Source organism: Panthera uncia, chromosome F1 (assembly GCF_023721935.1).
Source record: "Panthera uncia isolate 11264 chromosome F1, Puncia_PCG_1.0, whole genome shotgun sequence".
Lineage (NCBI taxonomy): Eukaryota > Metazoa > Chordata > Mammalia > Carnivora > Felidae > Panthera > Panthera uncia.
The window spans coordinates 25,650,342-25,668,050 of NC_064813.1; the positions used below are offsets into that span (position 1 = coordinate 25,650,342).

Below are 17,709 nucleotides of genomic sequence, written 5' to 3' on the forward strand. Positions count from 1 at the left end.
CTCCGCCCAATTCTTATTCCTCTGCACTATTACCCTGTTTTATTTACCTTACTGCAATTATCACTGTCTAAAATTATTTACGTATGTTTCTTATCTAGCTCACTGAAATAAAAGCTCTGGGAGAACAGAGACTTCATCTTGGTCACTGCTATATTCACAGGACATCTCCTGGCATGGAGTAGGCATCCTCTGATAATACACCATTCTGAGTTGATGAATTAATTGGCTGTTAGCACAGGAGCCCAGGGGTCACTGAAGTGGGGACAGCCAACTCACTCGATAGAAGGCATGTTGGGTGCAGACATCGGGCTGACCTCCTTGGCCTTCTGCAATGCATGTTTCTGGTTGAAGGCCTCCTCTTCTTCTTGTTCATCCTAGACACAGAACAGGGATGGGTTTGCTGGTATCCCCGTGAAGGAGAATAGCTGCCTTGGCTCTCCCCCCAAGTTCTGGAGACCAGGTGAAATGAGGAAGGCAGGAGAAGAGGTTAACCAAGGCAGTTTGAGGTGGGTTGGCTCAGAGACTTCAGGAGGCCAGGCGCCAGGCCCTTTTGGAAACAGAACCCTTTCAGCCCTGGCATGGCCAGTTTCTGGTTTCCACCTTGCCCCAAAGGTTTCCTCACAATTCTTCAGGAAATCCATAGAATTCTACCCCAAGCTCCTAGCCCTCAGTGGAGCTACCCACAGCTATGGAGGTCAGAAGCTAGAGCCAACACCTCTCAGATGTTCTGCAGTATCTGGAAGTGATGGAGCAGGGCCCTTCTAGGCAGAACCCCGTGAAGTAAAATGCTGAGACTGTGCCTCTACTCATGCCCTCTCCTCTGCCAAGCTGAGTGGCATCATCCCAAGTGATCAGGCAGGGACCCCATCCCCTCACCTATATTCCTGTTGTAAATGTCTCCTCTTTGTGATGACACTGGGGAAAGCCAGTTCAGGTGAAATGACTAGAGCTACTAAGAACACACATCTTACTTAGCCTGCTCTGTTTTTCACATACATTATTTCACTTGATCCTAACAATAATCCTGTGAGGTATGCAAAACAGATATATCATTCCCATTTCATCATCTACCCAGTTGATGAAGTGCCCAATGGCATTAGAGAACCATCAGATCCCCAGAGAATGCTTACCTTGGTCAGCTCTTGGGCATTGGCCAGATTGTCTACAGCAATGGCCAAGAACACATTCAGCAGTGTGTCTGGGGTGATGAGTTAAGGACGGGTGAGTAAGAAAAACAAAAGGCTTCAGCAAGACTGAGACGGCATCTCTAGGTCTTTCCTGCCTGGGATACCAGCAGGAACAGAAGTTACCCCAAAGCATTGATTAAGCAGGGGTTATGCAGCCCTGTCTGAAGGGGAACATATATTCCCTCTTCCACTTATCTTCTCTTTGCATAGGACAAAGAAATAGCTAAATCCAACCACTCAGGGGCCAAGGTGGAATAAGGAGGCCTTTAGATAGCTATGGCCTCTCCTCACAGCTTACTGAATAGAGATCGGCTGAACAACATGACAACAGGGAGCTCAATGCAGGAGCTCACGTCTCCTTTCTGAGAGGCTGGAACTGAAGCCCACCTAGACCAATCCTACTACTCTGTTCTTAAAGACGAAAAGAAATGAGATTCCACAGCTCCATCACTGATTGGTTCTCAATAATGGGATGCTAACTTATTTCTCTCATTCTTCTTATCCTGGAAGTCTTCCATATTTCATTTAACAAAAATGTCACAGAGCACACAAGGTCATTATAGAACCTATTTCTATTCCAACCTCTAACCTCTGAAGTCCCAATTTTCCAACTGTTTTTGGGGTCCATATGTTGTGGAACACAGAAGTGGTTCCAGCATAAAAGTCCAGGTCTAACTACCCTCAGCGTAATAGGAAAATCAAGGTGCCATTGTGACAAACTGACCTTCTGTTTCTGTGATGCACTGCATTAACTTTCTTTTTATGGGTTTCTCATGTTTGGTTCATAGTCTGCTCTGACCCCTAGAAATTTTCACAGCAGATAACTTAAAGGAGTATCTTCTCTCTGTGAGGCTATGGGAAAAGCCAAAGTCCAGCTATATCACATGGCTCTCCTTTTTCACTCCACCAATCCCATTTTAAGGCAAATCTCATTCCCCCAAAACATTTAATGATTGTGTAGAAGTTCACAGTTTATAAGGTGCATCCAAAGAAATTATATCATTTACTATGCACAACAAAGGGGTAAATGCTGTCATCCTCCCCACAGATGTGAAAACTAGAAGTTCAGAGAGATTAAGGGACTTTCCCAAGGCCACACAGCTGGTAAACTGAATTGTTGGGATTAAAACATAAATCTTCCTAGTCTATATATTATGACCAGACATAGGTTTGGGAATTAAATGGACTCAATTTCCAGTCTCCCTTTATAATTTAATAATTGTTTGACTTTGGTCAAGTTAGTTCATCTAAGTCTTAAGGATTAGATGGTAAGGTAAGGATTAGATGAAATAGTACCTGTAAAACACTTAGTACAGGGTCTCATGAATAGCACAAATACAATAAATGTTGGCTATGCTTAGGAGTATTAGTATTAGTCATAGTACTAATATTTTTGAAAGCTTACTATGTGACCAGTCCTATTCTATATTAACATGTAATTAATTTATTAGTATTACAGTGTGGCCACTATTTCAGCCTACAGTTATCTTTGTCAACTCTTATTTTCCCCAGCTGATAGCATCTCCAACTGTTGAATGTAAGAGCCTCATAAGTTATTATTTGTGTATGTTGTAGATATAGATAATATTTTATCTTCTTGTTTATATTTGTCTTCTTGACCCAACTACTGTACAATTTCCTTAAAATCAGAATCCTTATTTCTCTTAGTACACTGAACTATATCCACCCCAATGCTACCCTGATGCCCTAAAAAAAAACCCACCCACCTCTACCACCATCAACACACTCCTCAAATGCTGGTCCAGGCAGGCAAAGAGCACAAAGAGGAGCATCTTAAAAAGGATACAGTTTCCAAACAAGGTGAGCACAATGAAATAGATAGCTGACCACATGCCTGAGCTAACTCCACCCTGGGAGCGGATCCCATTGTACATAACCTCATTCCAGTCCTCACCTGTTAGGATCTAGGCAAAGCAAACAATAGGCAAGTCAGAGACCTGGGTTGGTTGAAAAAATGGGGCTAATGCAAAAAGGAAAATTCTCGCCTAGTTTTTTTCCATCTACCTCTTGCTTGGCTATTCTTCAGGGAAAAAAATAAAGTCATTTTTATGAGCAATTCTAAACTTTCTTCTGATAAGGAAGAAAGGCATTGAAAAATAGAAAGAAAGCATCAAAAGGAAAGATTCTATTCCTCAGACTACAGACTCCCTCCATCTCCAGCTTTGCCAAGTCTATGGTAATCACACAGATCAAGTGGTCTGGTCACTACCAGACTATGCCAGGGGAGCCAAGTGTATAGTTCTTGAGATAGCAGCATTATTAGAAAGAGCCTCATGGGCTCCAGTTCTGGAAACCTGGGTTCTGGTTCAGCCTCAGATTCCAGCTAAACAGTGTTTTCTATAGCATTCGGCATTATTTATTTTTGAGTTTGCCCCCGTGATTTAAAAATATTTTTTTGTGGGGGGGATAGTGGGGGTGGGTGGAAAACATAATTCATTAAATGGACACATGGGTTAGAAGATGCTTCCAATTTTAGAAAACCATAAATGTGATATGACAGTTTTACTTCTTCCTTACCAATTTGGATGACTTTTACCTCTTTTTCTTGTCTGACTGCGGTGGCTAGGACTTCCAGTACTATGTAGGATAAAAGTGGTGCAAGTAGGCATTATCAACAATTGCCAAGCTATGGAGAGAGCCCAAATGTCCATCGATTGATGAATGGATAAAGAAGATGTGCTACATAGATACAATGGAATATTACTCAACCATCAAAAAAAAAGAAAATCTTGATTTTGCAATGATGTGGATGGAGCTAGAAGGTATTATGCTAAGTAAGACACATCAGAGAATGACAAATACCATATGATTTCACTCATCAACAAAACAGATGAACATATGGTAGGGGGAGGAAAAAGAGGAGAGAGGGAAACAAACCACAAGAGACTCTTAACAATAGAGAACAAACTGAGGGTTGATGGAGGGAGGTGTGTGGGGGATGGGCTAGATGGTGATGGGTATTAGGGAGGGCACTTGTGATGAGCACTGGGTGTTGTATGTTAAGTGATGAATCACTGAATTTTCCTTCTAAAACCAATATTGCACTGTATGTTGGCTAACTAAAATTTAAAAATAAGATAAAATAAAATAAATAAAATAACAGTAAACATTAAAAAAAGTGGTGCAAGTAGACATCTTTGTCTTGTTCCTAGTCTTAGAGAAAAAGGTTTTAGCTTTTCACCAGTGAGTATGATTTGGCTGTGGGTTTGTCATATATGGCCTTTATTATGTTGAGGTATGTTCCTCCTATATACACTTTGTTGAGAGTTTTATCATGAATGAATGTTAAATTTTGTTACATGCTTTTTCTGCATCTATTAAAATAATCATATGACTTTTATCCTTTATTTTGTTAATGTGGTATATCACATCAATTGATGTATGGATATCAAACCATCCTTGCATTCCTGGAATAAAGCCCACTTGATGGTGGTCATAAATACCATAAGTTACTGAATGTCTTTGCCTTAATATCTCTTGCAAACTCACAAGTATGGGGAAAAGGCCAATCAGGTAGTTATAATAGAGCTCTTCCATTATTGGTAAGAACGTAGTTACAGAAATTCTAGGAATTATTGTGTTGATAATTATTCAACAAGAATCCCAGTTGCCTGGGATGAGCCTGGAAAGGAAAAGTAGGATTCTATTAACATATCACCATTTTTCAGTGTGAGCTCCAAAAGATCTTACTTAACATTTTTACCTGCCAGTTGGCCTCATACCTGGAATACAGTCATGATGGCTGCCGGAAAGGTGTCAAAGTTTGCTGAAGGAGTCCCATCATTAAAGTTAAACCTGAGAAAGAAGTTCAGAGAGAAGAATAAAATGAAAATATCACATACCAAGTTTTTCCCTTCCTGAGATTGTTCCCTTTTTATCACTTCTTTTACTCTTTCTCCACATCCTCTTCTTCCTTCATTTCTCCCTATTCAATGTAACTTATGAAGATGGCATTATTAGTGGCTATTACTGATGCACTGTGCACTTTGAAGGGCATGGATAATGAGATAGGGTTTGGGCTGACCCTGAGTTATAAGGCCCCATGCTGTACATTTCAGGGACAGTTCCCAAGAGAGGGGTCTTTTCCAGAACCAGAATCCTGTACAGTGTGAAAAGGTTAAAAACAGAGACCACCACACACACTCAGTGGTTGATGGGCCATGGAAAAAAGCAAACAAGATGATATCATGGTGATCAAATTAGAAACCCGAGTGCTCACAGGCTGAAGACTGGGTTTTGAGGCTCCTTTGGATGGAAAGTTCATTGGTGCTTACCTGCCGCCAAACAGCTGCATTCCTAGGAGAGCAAAGACAACGATGAAGAGGAAGAGGAGGAAGAGCAAACTGATGATAGACTTCATAGAACTCATCAAGGAGACCACCAGATTTCGCAGAGATGCCCAATACCTACAAAACCCAAACACTGTAGCAGTGAACACTGAATATAAACTTATCCCCAATCCAGCGGGAATCTGCCTGGTAGTGTATGAAATGTGCTGCATTTGTATATTTGTGTGAAGGAGAGATGTCAGCAACAATGAGGCTCCCCTTGGGAATGTGACATGGGATCTGGCGTCATAGATACTTTTCTGGTTTGATATTTGGGGAAGGAGGAACTGAAGAATGGAGCGGGGACATGGTAGGGAAGGGGAACATATGGCGAGGGAGAACAGGGGATGGAAGGAAATATAATATAATAAGGGAGAGAGAAGCTTCCGCTCTCACAGGTGTTGGGAAGAGTCCAGTTTATGATCACTTACTTGGTTATTTTAAATATTCTTAGAAGCCGGAGAGCTCGCAAGACACTGATTCCAAAAGATGTACCAGGTCTGAAGATTGCCCAGACCACTTCAAAGATACTGCCCACTGTGACCTAAAGAGCCAAACCCAGCCACAGTGAGGAGGAGGAGAAGAGCAGAGCCTTCTGGCATTCAGCAGTCAGCACTTTTCATTGGGCTACAGTGAAATTGAAACTCTCCCCACCCCACCCGGCACAGCTCCAACAGGACTACCTATTTGTGAAGGCTGCCAAAGGAAAATGAGACTCTACTGCCTCCCTCCCCACTTCTCTCCACTCCTCTTCCTGACTTCAATCCTTCATGCTGGAGATTGGTTCACTGACTGCTGTTTTGTCCTTGGTGAAAACTACAAGAGCCAGTGTGCCTCTGCACAAATTTGATAGCCACAAGCGTTCTTACACAGTAACTCCTTGAACAGACAGACAAAAGAGTGATACTCAAAGCAAAGAAACAAATTTGAGTTAATGCAGGTTGCATCCCAATGTAAAAACCTCAGAGAACGTCCACATTCTCTCACCATCCGAGAATTTAGCACTAACAAGAATCACTAACAAGAAGCACTAACAAGGTTCATTCACCTATATGTGAAGCATCTTTTAGCCACACAGGTCCCATGTACCCCAATGTGACAGTACTACTTGGTGGCACAGAATCTGATTGCCGTGGGAAGGACTAGTGTCAAATTAACATTTTGGCTTTTGTTTTCATTGTATTTTCACTGAATGTCTACTATATTCTACACAGTGCTCTAGGACAAATAACAAAAATTAATCCTCACTGCAATGCTGAGAAGTATGTAGAGAGGGAATGGGCTTTCACTAGCTGTTATGCCTGAAAATTGCCCGTACCCAGAAGCATATGTTCCAAGTTAAAATGCAGATTGGCAAGTGCTCAAAATCGTTAGCACATAACTGAAGATTTGGCAGGAACAGAAGTGGGCTTGGCAGAAAGAGAAGTGGTTCAGGAACCCAAAGTTTTGCAACCTAGTTCTGCTGCTAACTGGCTATGTGAACTTGCACACGATGTTCTCTATTTACTCATTTTCAAATGAGAAAGATAATTCCTGATATGTAATAGAGTGGTTAGGAGTCCCCAAAGCAGTGGAGGACAAAAATGTATGTCAAAACATCTTGAAGGCACACATTTATATATCAACACATTTATATATCAACAGTATTTAGGAAGTGAACACTGGATGAAATAGTCTATGTGGGAACTTGCTAATACAAGTGTGTGTGTGTATGTGTGCGTGTGTGTGTGTGTGCACGCTTGCATGACGGTATATCTAGGTAACTTTCCCAATTTTAAACTGAACTAAAAAATACACAAATATATAAGCTTCTCTCTCTCTCTCTTTTTTTTCTTTTTTTTTTTCTTTTTTTTTTTTTACTGAACCACCTTCTGGAATCAGTTCCTTTGTTCTCTCTCAGGCTTCCCCCAAGACAATAAGTGGTTCAAAACTTACTATGGGTAGATCTGTCAAATTCATACAGCTATCCACTTAAGTGTACACCATGGTATACGTGTTATACTTCAATAAAAACATTAAAAGTAAAAGAGCTTTAAAAAAACAAACAAACCAACCCTACAGTGGGAAGGATTCACTCATTCCTGACCTCCCTGTAGCTAACTTACTTATTCCCCTTTTATAAATTCTGATTTCAGTGCTTCATGCTGAGCAATGGAGCAAGCTGCTTATCTCAAACCGTGGCATATCAACATGAAGCAGGAGGACAGGCGGGCTCCAAAGCACTTACCCCAAAATCAAAACAGTTGAATGAAGAGTGAAAGTAAAGTCGAGGCCCCATGCCATACATCTTTAAGGACATCTCCAAGAGGAACAGTCCCAGAAACAGAAATTCTGCATAGTCTGAAAGCATCAAAAGAAGAAGCCTTTGTTCCATAGATGGCATGGGCTCCTGCATGCCCCAGCCCGACACTCTCACCTACAGAAGAGCCCTCAACACCAGCAGGACCCATGATGCAAAGACATTCGCTGACCGTGTCAGGTCAAAGCCAGGCAAAACTTGATGATACCTGCGTACACTCTGATCTGGGAGTCCCAAGCACACTCCGCATATTAGCTTTGCTCTTTTTCAATAGGTGGATTTGTCACTATCCTTTAAATGGTATACAGCTCTCAGGAGAGAAAGAAAGAGCTTTACCATGGCTTTGATGCAAGAGCCAGATTCGACCTATACACACCCAACTGTGACAGCATCCTGGATCTTCACTGACACCCAGTGGCAGCCTTACTCAGAGCTGACCTATAAGTTCCCTTATTGGTCTACTGGAGGTAACCATTGCTCTAAGAACTTTCTCCCCAGGACTTAGGTGACCAAACTCTCTACACCACTGAGCCTACACCATTGAGCCTAAGTGAAGGCTTTAAAGTACCCAAGGCTAACACTATCTTATTGACTTCTCAATAAGTTAGTGGTTCAATGATGAATGACAAGGGGAATGGTCATGTGATATCCCAACCCCTTGAGGACAACTCTAGCCTCCCTCACAGAACACTGCCAGGTCCAGCAGGATGCCTGCTCTCTTACATTCACACTCCAATTCGGCAGCACCTGTGACAGCCAGTAGTCACTATTCACTTACAGAGGAGATGGGTGAGCCACTGGGGCTGGTTGTGATGGACGATGGCCACACAGGCAGTGTTGAGAGCCACAAGGCTCAACACAATCCAGTAAAACACCTGGGATTTGACCATGTGGCGGATAGAGATGCGCAGAAGCCTTTCTTTGTGCCGGAAATAGGAGGCCCCATCCACCTTTGCACTTTTGATGCTGGCTCGGGCAAGAGGTGTGCCTAAGGGGAGACAAGTACAGAAGAAGAATGAGGCTGCACAACAGATCACCCTCCATGGCAAGGGGGCCTTCAAAGGGGGAGACGGACAGCTTCAGTCGGCTCAGTGACCACCATGTTGCAGGCCCAAGGAATCCCCTTGATATGGGCTAAGTGTTTCCATAGCAGAGATCCCTGGTTATCCTCACTGGACACTCTCAGTTTTAGAAAACCAAAAGATTCCCTGGGCATGACATGAAACATACATCCAGTGTTCTGAATCCTAACAGGATGATGTTTATGTTTTTCATAGATTAAGCTTCTTTCTGGCCTTTCCTTTTAAATATGCTTCAGGCATTGGAGTCAATTGGCTGCATTTGTGGTATTTCTACCACTGGCAGCCTAAAGCAGCAATGAGCTCTGTACAACTCTTCTGCTTTTACCCTATGACCCAGCAATAGCACTGCTAGGAATTTACCCAAGGAATACAGGAAAGCCGAAGCATAGGGGCATACATACCCCAATATTTACAGCGATGCTTTCAACGATAGCCAAATTATAGAAAGAGCCTAAATGTCCATCAACTGACGAATGGATAAAGATGTGGGGTGTGTGTGTGTGTGTGTGTGTGTGTGTGTGTGTAATGGAATGCTACTTGGCAATGAGAAAGAATGAAATCCTGCCATTTGCTGCGATGTGGATGGAACTGGAGGGTATCATGCTAAGTGAAACAAGTCAGTCAGATAAAGACAGATACTATATGTTTTCACTCATATGTGGATCTTGAGCAACTTAACAGAAGACCAGGGGGAAGGGAAGGGGAGAAAAAGTTACTAACAGATAGGGAGGGAGGCAAACCATTAGAGACTCTTAAATACAGAAAACAAACTGAGGTTGATGGGGGAGGTGAGGGAAAGGGGAAAGTGGGTGACGGGCGATGAGGAGGGCACTTGTTGGGATGAGCACTGGGTGTTGTATGGAAGCCAATTTGATAATATATATATATATTTTTAAAAAGGTTGAAGTGAGATCCTTCCCTTTTTCTGGGGAGGTAAAATCTGCATTGACCAGAGTGTCTGGGAACCTGGGATTGAAGAGGGTTTTTAAGGGTTGTCAGTAACAATCTGTTTAAACATCACATGGAAGTAGGTAGGTGCCACTGTGGCTAAGCAAATGATTCCAGGTTCTCAAATGGGGGTCACTAGAAGCATCAGATCCTCAGGATCTTCTGAACAATATCCCAAAGTGGGTTCTCATTATCACATTCAGGACAGAAAGTATATATATATGTAAAAGGGATACATCTGACACACTTGAAGAATCTGGTTGGATTCTTAGCCCTCAACCCCATGGTCCATTTTTCTCTGCAACTCACTGTCATCTATTAGATTTCTAAGACTTTCTCTTTTTCTGGATTCTTTGGATTCTGTTCCTCTTTGTGGCGCTTCTCAAAAGACATGATCTTTCTTTACATAGAAGATTCAGACCAATAAAAGAAGATCTAACTGGTTCCACTCACCCACAGAGGAGATATCAACACAGTGCTCATCGCTGGAGTCTCGAGTCATGGCCTCTGTCCGGCTCCTTTTGATGGTTGCCCTTCGAAGCACTGTACCAGGGAAGGGGAAGTCCAGTGAAAGAACACAAGAACAATCAGATCATTCAGGTCAAAGCTGAGGACTGTGTGCCAGAGGCCTCTTGACACAGGCGACTGCCTTGAAACAGCTGAGCCATGGTTACAGAAGTCACGAATGTCTATAGAAACATGACTTGTGTGCTCAGCAGCACCTTGAAACACATGTGCTCCAGAATCCTTGCCAGACCCTATCTACACGCAGTTGTAAATAGGCACTCCATATCTATTTGTCCTGGTTCTTCATAAACAATACCATTTCCTGGGGCGCCTGGGTGGCTCAGTCGGTTAAGCATCTGACTTCGGCTCAGGTCATGATCTCACGGTTCATGAGTTCGAGCCCCGCATTGGGCTCTGTGCTGACAGCTCAGAGCCTGGAGCCTGCTTCAGATTCTGTATCTCCCTCTCCCTCTGCCCCTCCCCTGCTCATGCTCTGTCTCTGTCTGTCTCTCAATAATAAATAAACATTAAAAAAATAAAAAACAAAATAATGCCACTTCCTGCTAATGAAAGTGGTCCCAAGACGATCCCTGCAAATTTTCAAAGAAGATCCCTTTCCATGCCACTGGTTGTATGATGGTCTTTTCATTGTACAGTAGCAATCACACGCCCTAGAACAAAGCAGCTCTTGGAGTTCATTTTCATCACTTCAAAAAGCATTTAAATCCATGACTCAATTCCCTTCATTTTAAAGCATGAGGGATTTTATGACAGAGAGACTTTCATTTCAAATCCCAGAGCACCACTCTTTTTATTTCTTTCTCTTTTGATCAAGAGATTGCCACAGCGTAAGAGGGCGCAAATGCAGTAAAGTGTTGGAGCACTTCCTTACCTTCTAAGGCTGATGTTCCAGCGTTTTTATTTTCTTCAGCAAGCATGACTTCCTCTATATGGAAATAAATGGTTTAGTAAATTATCTGTAAATGTCAAATTATTTCACAAGATGAAAAATCCTCTAGGGCCAGCTGTGGCCCCAGGGCAACAGAGAGAGAGCAAAGAGTTCATAGCTCCATGCAGGCACCAGCTTCAGAAAGACATCAAGGGTCACAGAGGGAGCTCCCAAGTGCAGATGAGAACAGAAAGGAAGTTCTTGTAGTAAGGGGGCACTTGGAGGTTGACTGTTAAAATTCAGCCCTGTGTTGGGTAATACTTGTTGAGAGGAAGAACTTACCTCTTTCTAACCAAAATCTCCTAAACTGATAGCAATGAAAATTTTCCATTTCTATTTTTTTCCTTCTATCCAGGTTCTTTAAACTTTTTCTAGCAGTAGGCACTTCCTTGGTTTTTCTTGTCGGCAGCACATACAAGACATACCAGGGCAACATCTACTGCCTCGTTCAGGAGATAAAACCATGTTTTGAGCTCCAGCCAGTCTATTTCTTTGAGGAGGAGCAGCGGAAGATGCTAATGGCATCTTGTGGGCTTGCTTCCTCTTACCCCCACACTACAGTCTGCCTTGCTTGGGCAAAAGAGGCTCAGGTCTGTCGTGAATTTGGCCCTCTGATAGAATGAAAAATAAATATCTGGTTTTTGTCCACCTTCCTGGCACAGAGCTCCAAAAACCCTTGGAGTTTACTGTCTTCTGTATGCTAGCTAGACAACTCAATGTCGACAATGCCTACATTACTTACGGATCTGCATCGGTCACCAGAAAAACCAACCCTATGATTAGGTTATAACTTTCAGCCTCATTCCCCCTCCCAGTTCCCATGATGGGAGAGAGGCTGGAGAATGCACAATCACCAATGCCCAATGATTTAATCAAGTATGTCTACATAATGGAATCTTCAGGAAAAACAACAACAACAACAACAACAACAAACCCTCTGTGAGGGGGCTCAAGGAGCTTCGGAGTTAGTGAATATGTCAAGGTGCTGGGAGAGTAACATGCCTGAAAGGGGCATGGAGAGTCTGTGTCCCCCTCTACCCTCCACCTTACCCGAGGAATCTCTTCCATTTGGTTATTCCTGAGTTGGATCCTTTGTAATAAACTGGTGATAGGAAGTATAGCTTTCCTGAGTTCTGGAAATCATTCAAGGAATGATCAACCTGGAACCCTCTAAATTGGCAGCTGAGTGGGTAAAAATGCAAGTCACTTGGGGACTCCACTTGTGGCTGGTGTGTGAAATGATGGCAGGCTTGTGGGACTGAGTCCCTAATCTGTGGGATCTGCACTAACTTCTGATGGTGTTTAGTGTCAGAATTGAATTGAATTTTTGGATACCCAATTGGAGAACTGAAGGACTGGCCAGTGTTGGAATGCTGTGTCTGGTTGTCAGTATTTGGAAAAGAATCAAATGGTTCCTTGGATTTTCCTCTTGACCTCCCGAGGAACAGTCCTGTATTCTAGGGAGGTATCATCACTAGTGGGCTATTTTCTAGTAAGACTTGTTAGGATAAACCTCACTAGCATTCCTCCAAACTTACAAACTAGCCCTTCTGTCCCATATCTGACAGGATTCTGTGTCTCCATTGGGAGTGATGCGGATGAGTTTAATCCTCACCCCAACCTCAGCCATAGGCAGGAAGCTGGAAGCTGGAAGCCATCAGTCCTTAAGATCCCAGCTGCTGGGGAAAAGCTTGCAGCAGGCCCTATTAAATGATGGTTTCATTTAAGCAATTGTAACAAGTAAAAGGACAAGCAGAAGAGGGTAAAGTCATTACCATAATTCCACCTGCATATAAAACTGAGAGCATATAATGTATTTCCCAGGGAGGGGAACATTTTGAAGCTCGGAGGGTACCACTCAGGATAGCTATTATACCAAGGCATAAATGTTTAGCTTTCCTTTTTAGTACAGCCTCTGGCAAAACTCTAAGTTAACAGGTTAAATGTTATTGGTGAGATGCTCCTTTATGCAGACATAGAGGTTTTAAAGTCATTTACAGCACACGTTGTTCAGAGGACATCATTTAAAGATTAGGTACTCGTTAAAATACCTCATAGCAACATGAATGACCTCAGCCAGGGAGGCACATCTGCTCTGTACCGTGCCTGGGTGCTGGGTGGGCTAATCTGAGGACCCCCAAGGCAGAAGGAGGGTGCGTGGTGCTGCTGAGTATCTCTGGGAAGTGCTTGAGGGCTCTGGATGTGCGGAAGCTGCCCCCACCTTCCCCCATAGCCTTTTGCCAAGTTCTCTCTCGAACTTGAGAGTCTCTTTCCAGGGAAATGTAACCCATATGTCTCTGATTCACTCACACCCCATTTGCAAAGGGAAGGGCCAGGAAGCCCAATCTGACGTTGCAGTGCGTCTTTTTTCTTAGAAGGAGAGAGCTGGCTTTGCCAACTGGAAGAAAGTGGAGCCTTGGAATTCTGCATGTATCTGAAAAGCAGAGCCACAAAGAACAGCGTCCTGTGCTGCCTGACCACGAGTCGGGTCATGGACAGGGCGGGCAACGTTCTTTTCCAGTTCTGCTGCCAGACTGCTCCCTGGGGTGGTCTGTCAGATGGCTCCTCCACCCAGGAAGCCAAGGACAGTGGGGAACTTCAAGCTGCCTGCCAGACCTGGAGACAAATCTGCTCAGTAAGGCTGAGTTAACATTCTGGAAAGGAGGAGAGGTTCACATTCACCCCTACCCGAGAACCTCGGAGGAGAAAGGGCAAATTGAAAGTATAGTCAGTGGGTATGGTACATGCTTCTAGAAGCAGCGAAGAAATACAGATGGTCCTAAATGGGAGGTGCTTATTGTCCGGCTTTGAAATGGCACTTTTAATCATACGTACTCTCTCATCCCTGACAGATGATCAAAAGTTGACTCCAGAGCTGAGACAGAGCTTTTTTGTCTTGGTGGGTAGAAGAGGACTGCCATGGTATCATTCCTAAGCTGCTATGGAAGAATAAGTCTCAGGCAACTAAGCATCAAATCATATTCCAAATTTTTCTGGAGAGACCTCACATCTGTGCTATGCTTTCTACCAAGAATAGAGGGGGAAAAATGCTGTCATGTGTATCTTTTTATTAAAATAAATTCCTCTTTGCTCAGGATGAAAATAAAGATATATAACACCAATGCAATGTAATCTTTAAAATAATAAGGAAAGCAAATGCATCCATTTTACTGACAGATACGCGGTGATCGATACCCCTTCATGAGCAGCTGAGCCACAGTCAAACTTGAAGCTGGTGGTTCTGTGGGTTAACAAAATCATGATAGGTTTGGACCTATCCTCAAGGCGGAGCCTCATAGCGAGGAACTGGTGATAGCTCAGGAAATAGGAATCACCAGTTCTCACCATCAGGTATTACCCGTCTCACTGCAGTGGCCTCGCCGTCGGTCCCCTGCTTCTGACCTTGCCCTCCTACAGTGTAGTCTCAATGCAGCAGCCAAAGGGCCCCCTCAAAATCTTCAATCAGACCATGTCCCACCTCAGCTCCAAACCCTCCAATGGTTCTTGCATCACTAACAGCACAGCCCCGAACCCTTACAATGGCCCATAAGTTCTGTCCACTCCTCTCATCACTGGACCCACCCTGTCTTCCTGCCCCTCTCCCTTTACTCATTCTTCCTTCTATTCCTGGAATATTCCTGGCTTGCTTCCATACTAGAGTCTTAGCACTGAGATATCCCCCCTCAGACCTTCCCATGACTTACCACCTCAACTCCTTCAAGTCTCTCCCCAAAAGGGTCTCCCTGATCTCCCTATTTCAAAATACAACCTACCCTACACCCCATAACCCTACCTTGATCTGTTTTCCATGGTACTTGTCACCTTCTTACAAGTTATTCATTTATTATTTTGTTTATCCCTGCCTTCTCCAATAGAGGGGAATGGGCTTCACATGAAAGGGGCTTTGGTGAGCTGGTGGTCTGTTTGGTTCATTGCTGTATCTCAAGTACCTAGGACAGGGGTTGGCACAAAGCAAGCGCTCAAATATTTGTGGAATGAATGGACTGTTGTTGCTGCTGCTGGTGGTCATTATAATTATCAGCAGTAGTGTACAATGTCACCCACCCAACCCAGCTCCAGGAGCTAGCTATGTTACCTTTCACTCAGTTCACCTTGCTAAACTGTGAGCCTCGTGAAGGTGTTCGGTAGAAGAATAGGAACACTTAGTCCCCGAGGAAGAAAGAGGGACCAGCATGGAGCCCACAAAGCCGGTGAGGCATCCAGAGCTACTCTCTGCTCTGGCCAAGGCTGCTCCTGAGAATGGAGGCACCGGGGGTGCTCAGGGGGACGTCTACACTGATGTCTGTGCAGCCTGCCAGGCCTCACCTGCTTTGTCTATCCAGGCGCGGTACCCATTCAGCTCACGCTCAATCTGCTGCTGCCGCCGCAATTTCATGAAAGCTCTCCGGTTCTCCACTCTCTCTCTCTCTTTGGCAAATTCCCTGTGGATGAGAAGGATGAGATTCATAAGCAGTGAACTGGGTAATGCCGTGACTAAAAGGAAGGGTGAAGCAAGTAGGAGCAAGAGAGTGTTTGAGCAGGTGACTCTCTATGCCCCATTTCCCCTTTCCTTTGTTCCAGGCTGCAACTATCACCTCCTTAAAATGCTGTTCAGAAACATACTTTGTTCGGCCTCACTCAAGAAGCTTTCCCAGATCAGTTTCATCCCAGTCATCACTAACACCCTCTGCTTGCTCTATTTTGAAAGGTGCTTTCTTAGTCAGGTGACAAACTAGGGTTCAAAATGCTATGTTCTGTTTCCCCAGCTACAACATAAGGCCCTTAACCCTCCTGAGGGGCACACCTACCCTTTATGCTTTTAATAACAACAGTGATTAATCTATATGGACCAATTATGTGCCAGCCCTATATGAAGTTTTTCATACCCATGGACTCTAATTTAATCCATTACAGTCACCATGTGAAGTAATAAGTACTATTAAAATTCCTACTTAACTGATGGGGAAACCAAGGATTAGAGAAGGGAAGTAACTTGCTGGGATCTAAAGTCTAACCATAGTGCCGTGCTTCCTCTGGCATCCTGCATCCTGTGACACTCTATAAGGGCTGCCACTGAAGACCATTGACACCAATGCCTTGAAGGACTGAGTGCTGTGTGAAGATGGCTAGTGGAGGTTAAATAGGAAAGGGAAGGACACGGGAAGGGCACTTGGCTCCAAAAGAAAGAGAGTAGGAAGATGGGAGGGATATGAGAGGAGATAATGAGATAGATGGAAAGCCAAGGTCAGGGTCAGGGAGAAGACACAGTCCACTGACAGGTGCAAGGGACCAGAGCCACTCTGTGGCACAAGACAGTGAAAAGACTAAACCCCTGGGTGGCGGGTGGGGGGGAGAGGGTGGGTGGCGTGGAAAGGGAAAAGAGACACAAGGGTTTCCTGGTAGAGAGGAAGATGAGCAAATTCAATGGCTGAGCAAATGGGGTTAAAGAAATATTCATTTGCTAATAGGCCTCTCTAGCAACCACCTCTACCAAGGCCCTTCTCATCAAACACCCCTCCAGGCTACAATGCCCTTAGTAGTGTAGTGCCTCTCCAGCCTCGGCTCAGGCATGGTCCCTACTACCTGGAAGCTGTTGCCTTTAGTCAAGGTGCTCCCCACAACTAGAGAGCTTCAGCCTGACAATGAGGGAGCCCAGCACCCACTGTAAAAAGTTGTATTTCGAAGGAAAGTTGCTTTGCTTTAAGAATGAAGTAAGCTGTCTCCGGGTGTCATCATCTCTGTTCTCACGTATCAGAACTCAGTCGCTCAGCTGCTGAGGGGCCACACTGGGGGCTTAACAATAAAAGCATATGAAGAAACAACTATGGCAAGGGCACATTAGCCTATGAATGCAGAATTTGTGAGGATGACCCAAGAGTGCTTGGTCTGAGCAAGGCTATACTTTGCTGATCTAAGATAGCTTCTTGAAGATCCTGGGCAATCAGCTCCAGCCTTGGTAACAGTGACACTTTTGTTTTGAAGTTTATTTTAATTCCAACTAGCATACAGTGTCATATTAGTTTCTGGTGTTTCCATACAAATGTTAGAATTGTTTGTTCTGTCTCTGTGAAAAATGCTGTTGGTATTTTGATAGGGATTTCATTAAATCTGTAGATTACTTTGGGTAGTATAGACATTTTAACAGTATTTGTTCTCCCAATCTGTGAGCATGGAATGTCTATTTCTTTTTGTCCTCTTCAACTTCTTGCATCAATGTTTTATAGTTTTCAGAAGCCAGGTCTTTCACCACATTTGTTAAGTTTATTCCTAGGTATGGTATTATTTTCGGTGCAACTGTAAATGGGATTGTTCTCTTACTTTCTCTTTCTGTTATTTCATTATTAGTGTATAGAAATGCAATGGATATCGGTATATAGGTTTTGTATCC

At 43.6% G+C, this 17,709-nt stretch overlaps 2 protein-coding genes across 2 annotated transcripts in view; both read right to left on the bottom strand.

Moving 5' to 3' along the window:
- CACNA1E (calcium voltage-gated channel subunit alpha1 E) overlaps positions 1 to 5,709 on the bottom strand; it is an 81,300-nt gene extending 75,591 nt beyond the window's left edge. Inside the window, exons 1-5 of the mRNA XM_049635044.1 lie at positions 5,483 to 5,709; positions 4,931 to 5,003; positions 2,995 to 3,112; positions 1,131 to 1,198; positions 277 to 374 (exon numbers count right to left, since the gene is read on the bottom strand). Coding sequence (XP_049491001.1) covers positions 277 to 374; positions 1,131 to 1,198; positions 2,995 to 3,112; positions 4,931 to 5,003; positions 5,483 to 5,709 — 584 coding nt within the window. The remainder of the gene's footprint in view (positions 1 to 276; positions 375 to 1,130; positions 1,199 to 2,994; positions 3,113 to 4,930; positions 5,004 to 5,482) is intronic.
- A 1,603-nt stretch (positions 5,710 to 7,312) lies between these two features.
- The window catches only part of LOC125925789 (voltage-dependent R-type calcium channel subunit alpha-1E-like), a 200,540-nt gene continuing 190,143 nt past the window's right edge, over positions 7,313 to 17,709 (bottom strand). The window contains exons 8-12 of the mRNA XM_049635045.1: positions 15,648 to 15,763; positions 11,265 to 11,318; positions 10,319 to 10,408; positions 8,614 to 8,823; positions 7,313 to 7,876 (exon numbers count right to left, since the gene is read on the bottom strand). Of these exons, the coding sequence (XP_049491002.1) occupies positions 7,722 to 7,876; positions 8,614 to 8,823; positions 10,319 to 10,408; positions 11,265 to 11,318; positions 15,648 to 15,763 (625 nt within the window). The 3' untranslated portion in view covers positions 7,313 to 7,721. The remainder of the gene's footprint in view (positions 7,877 to 8,613; positions 8,824 to 10,318; positions 10,409 to 11,264; positions 11,319 to 15,647; positions 15,764 to 17,709) is intronic.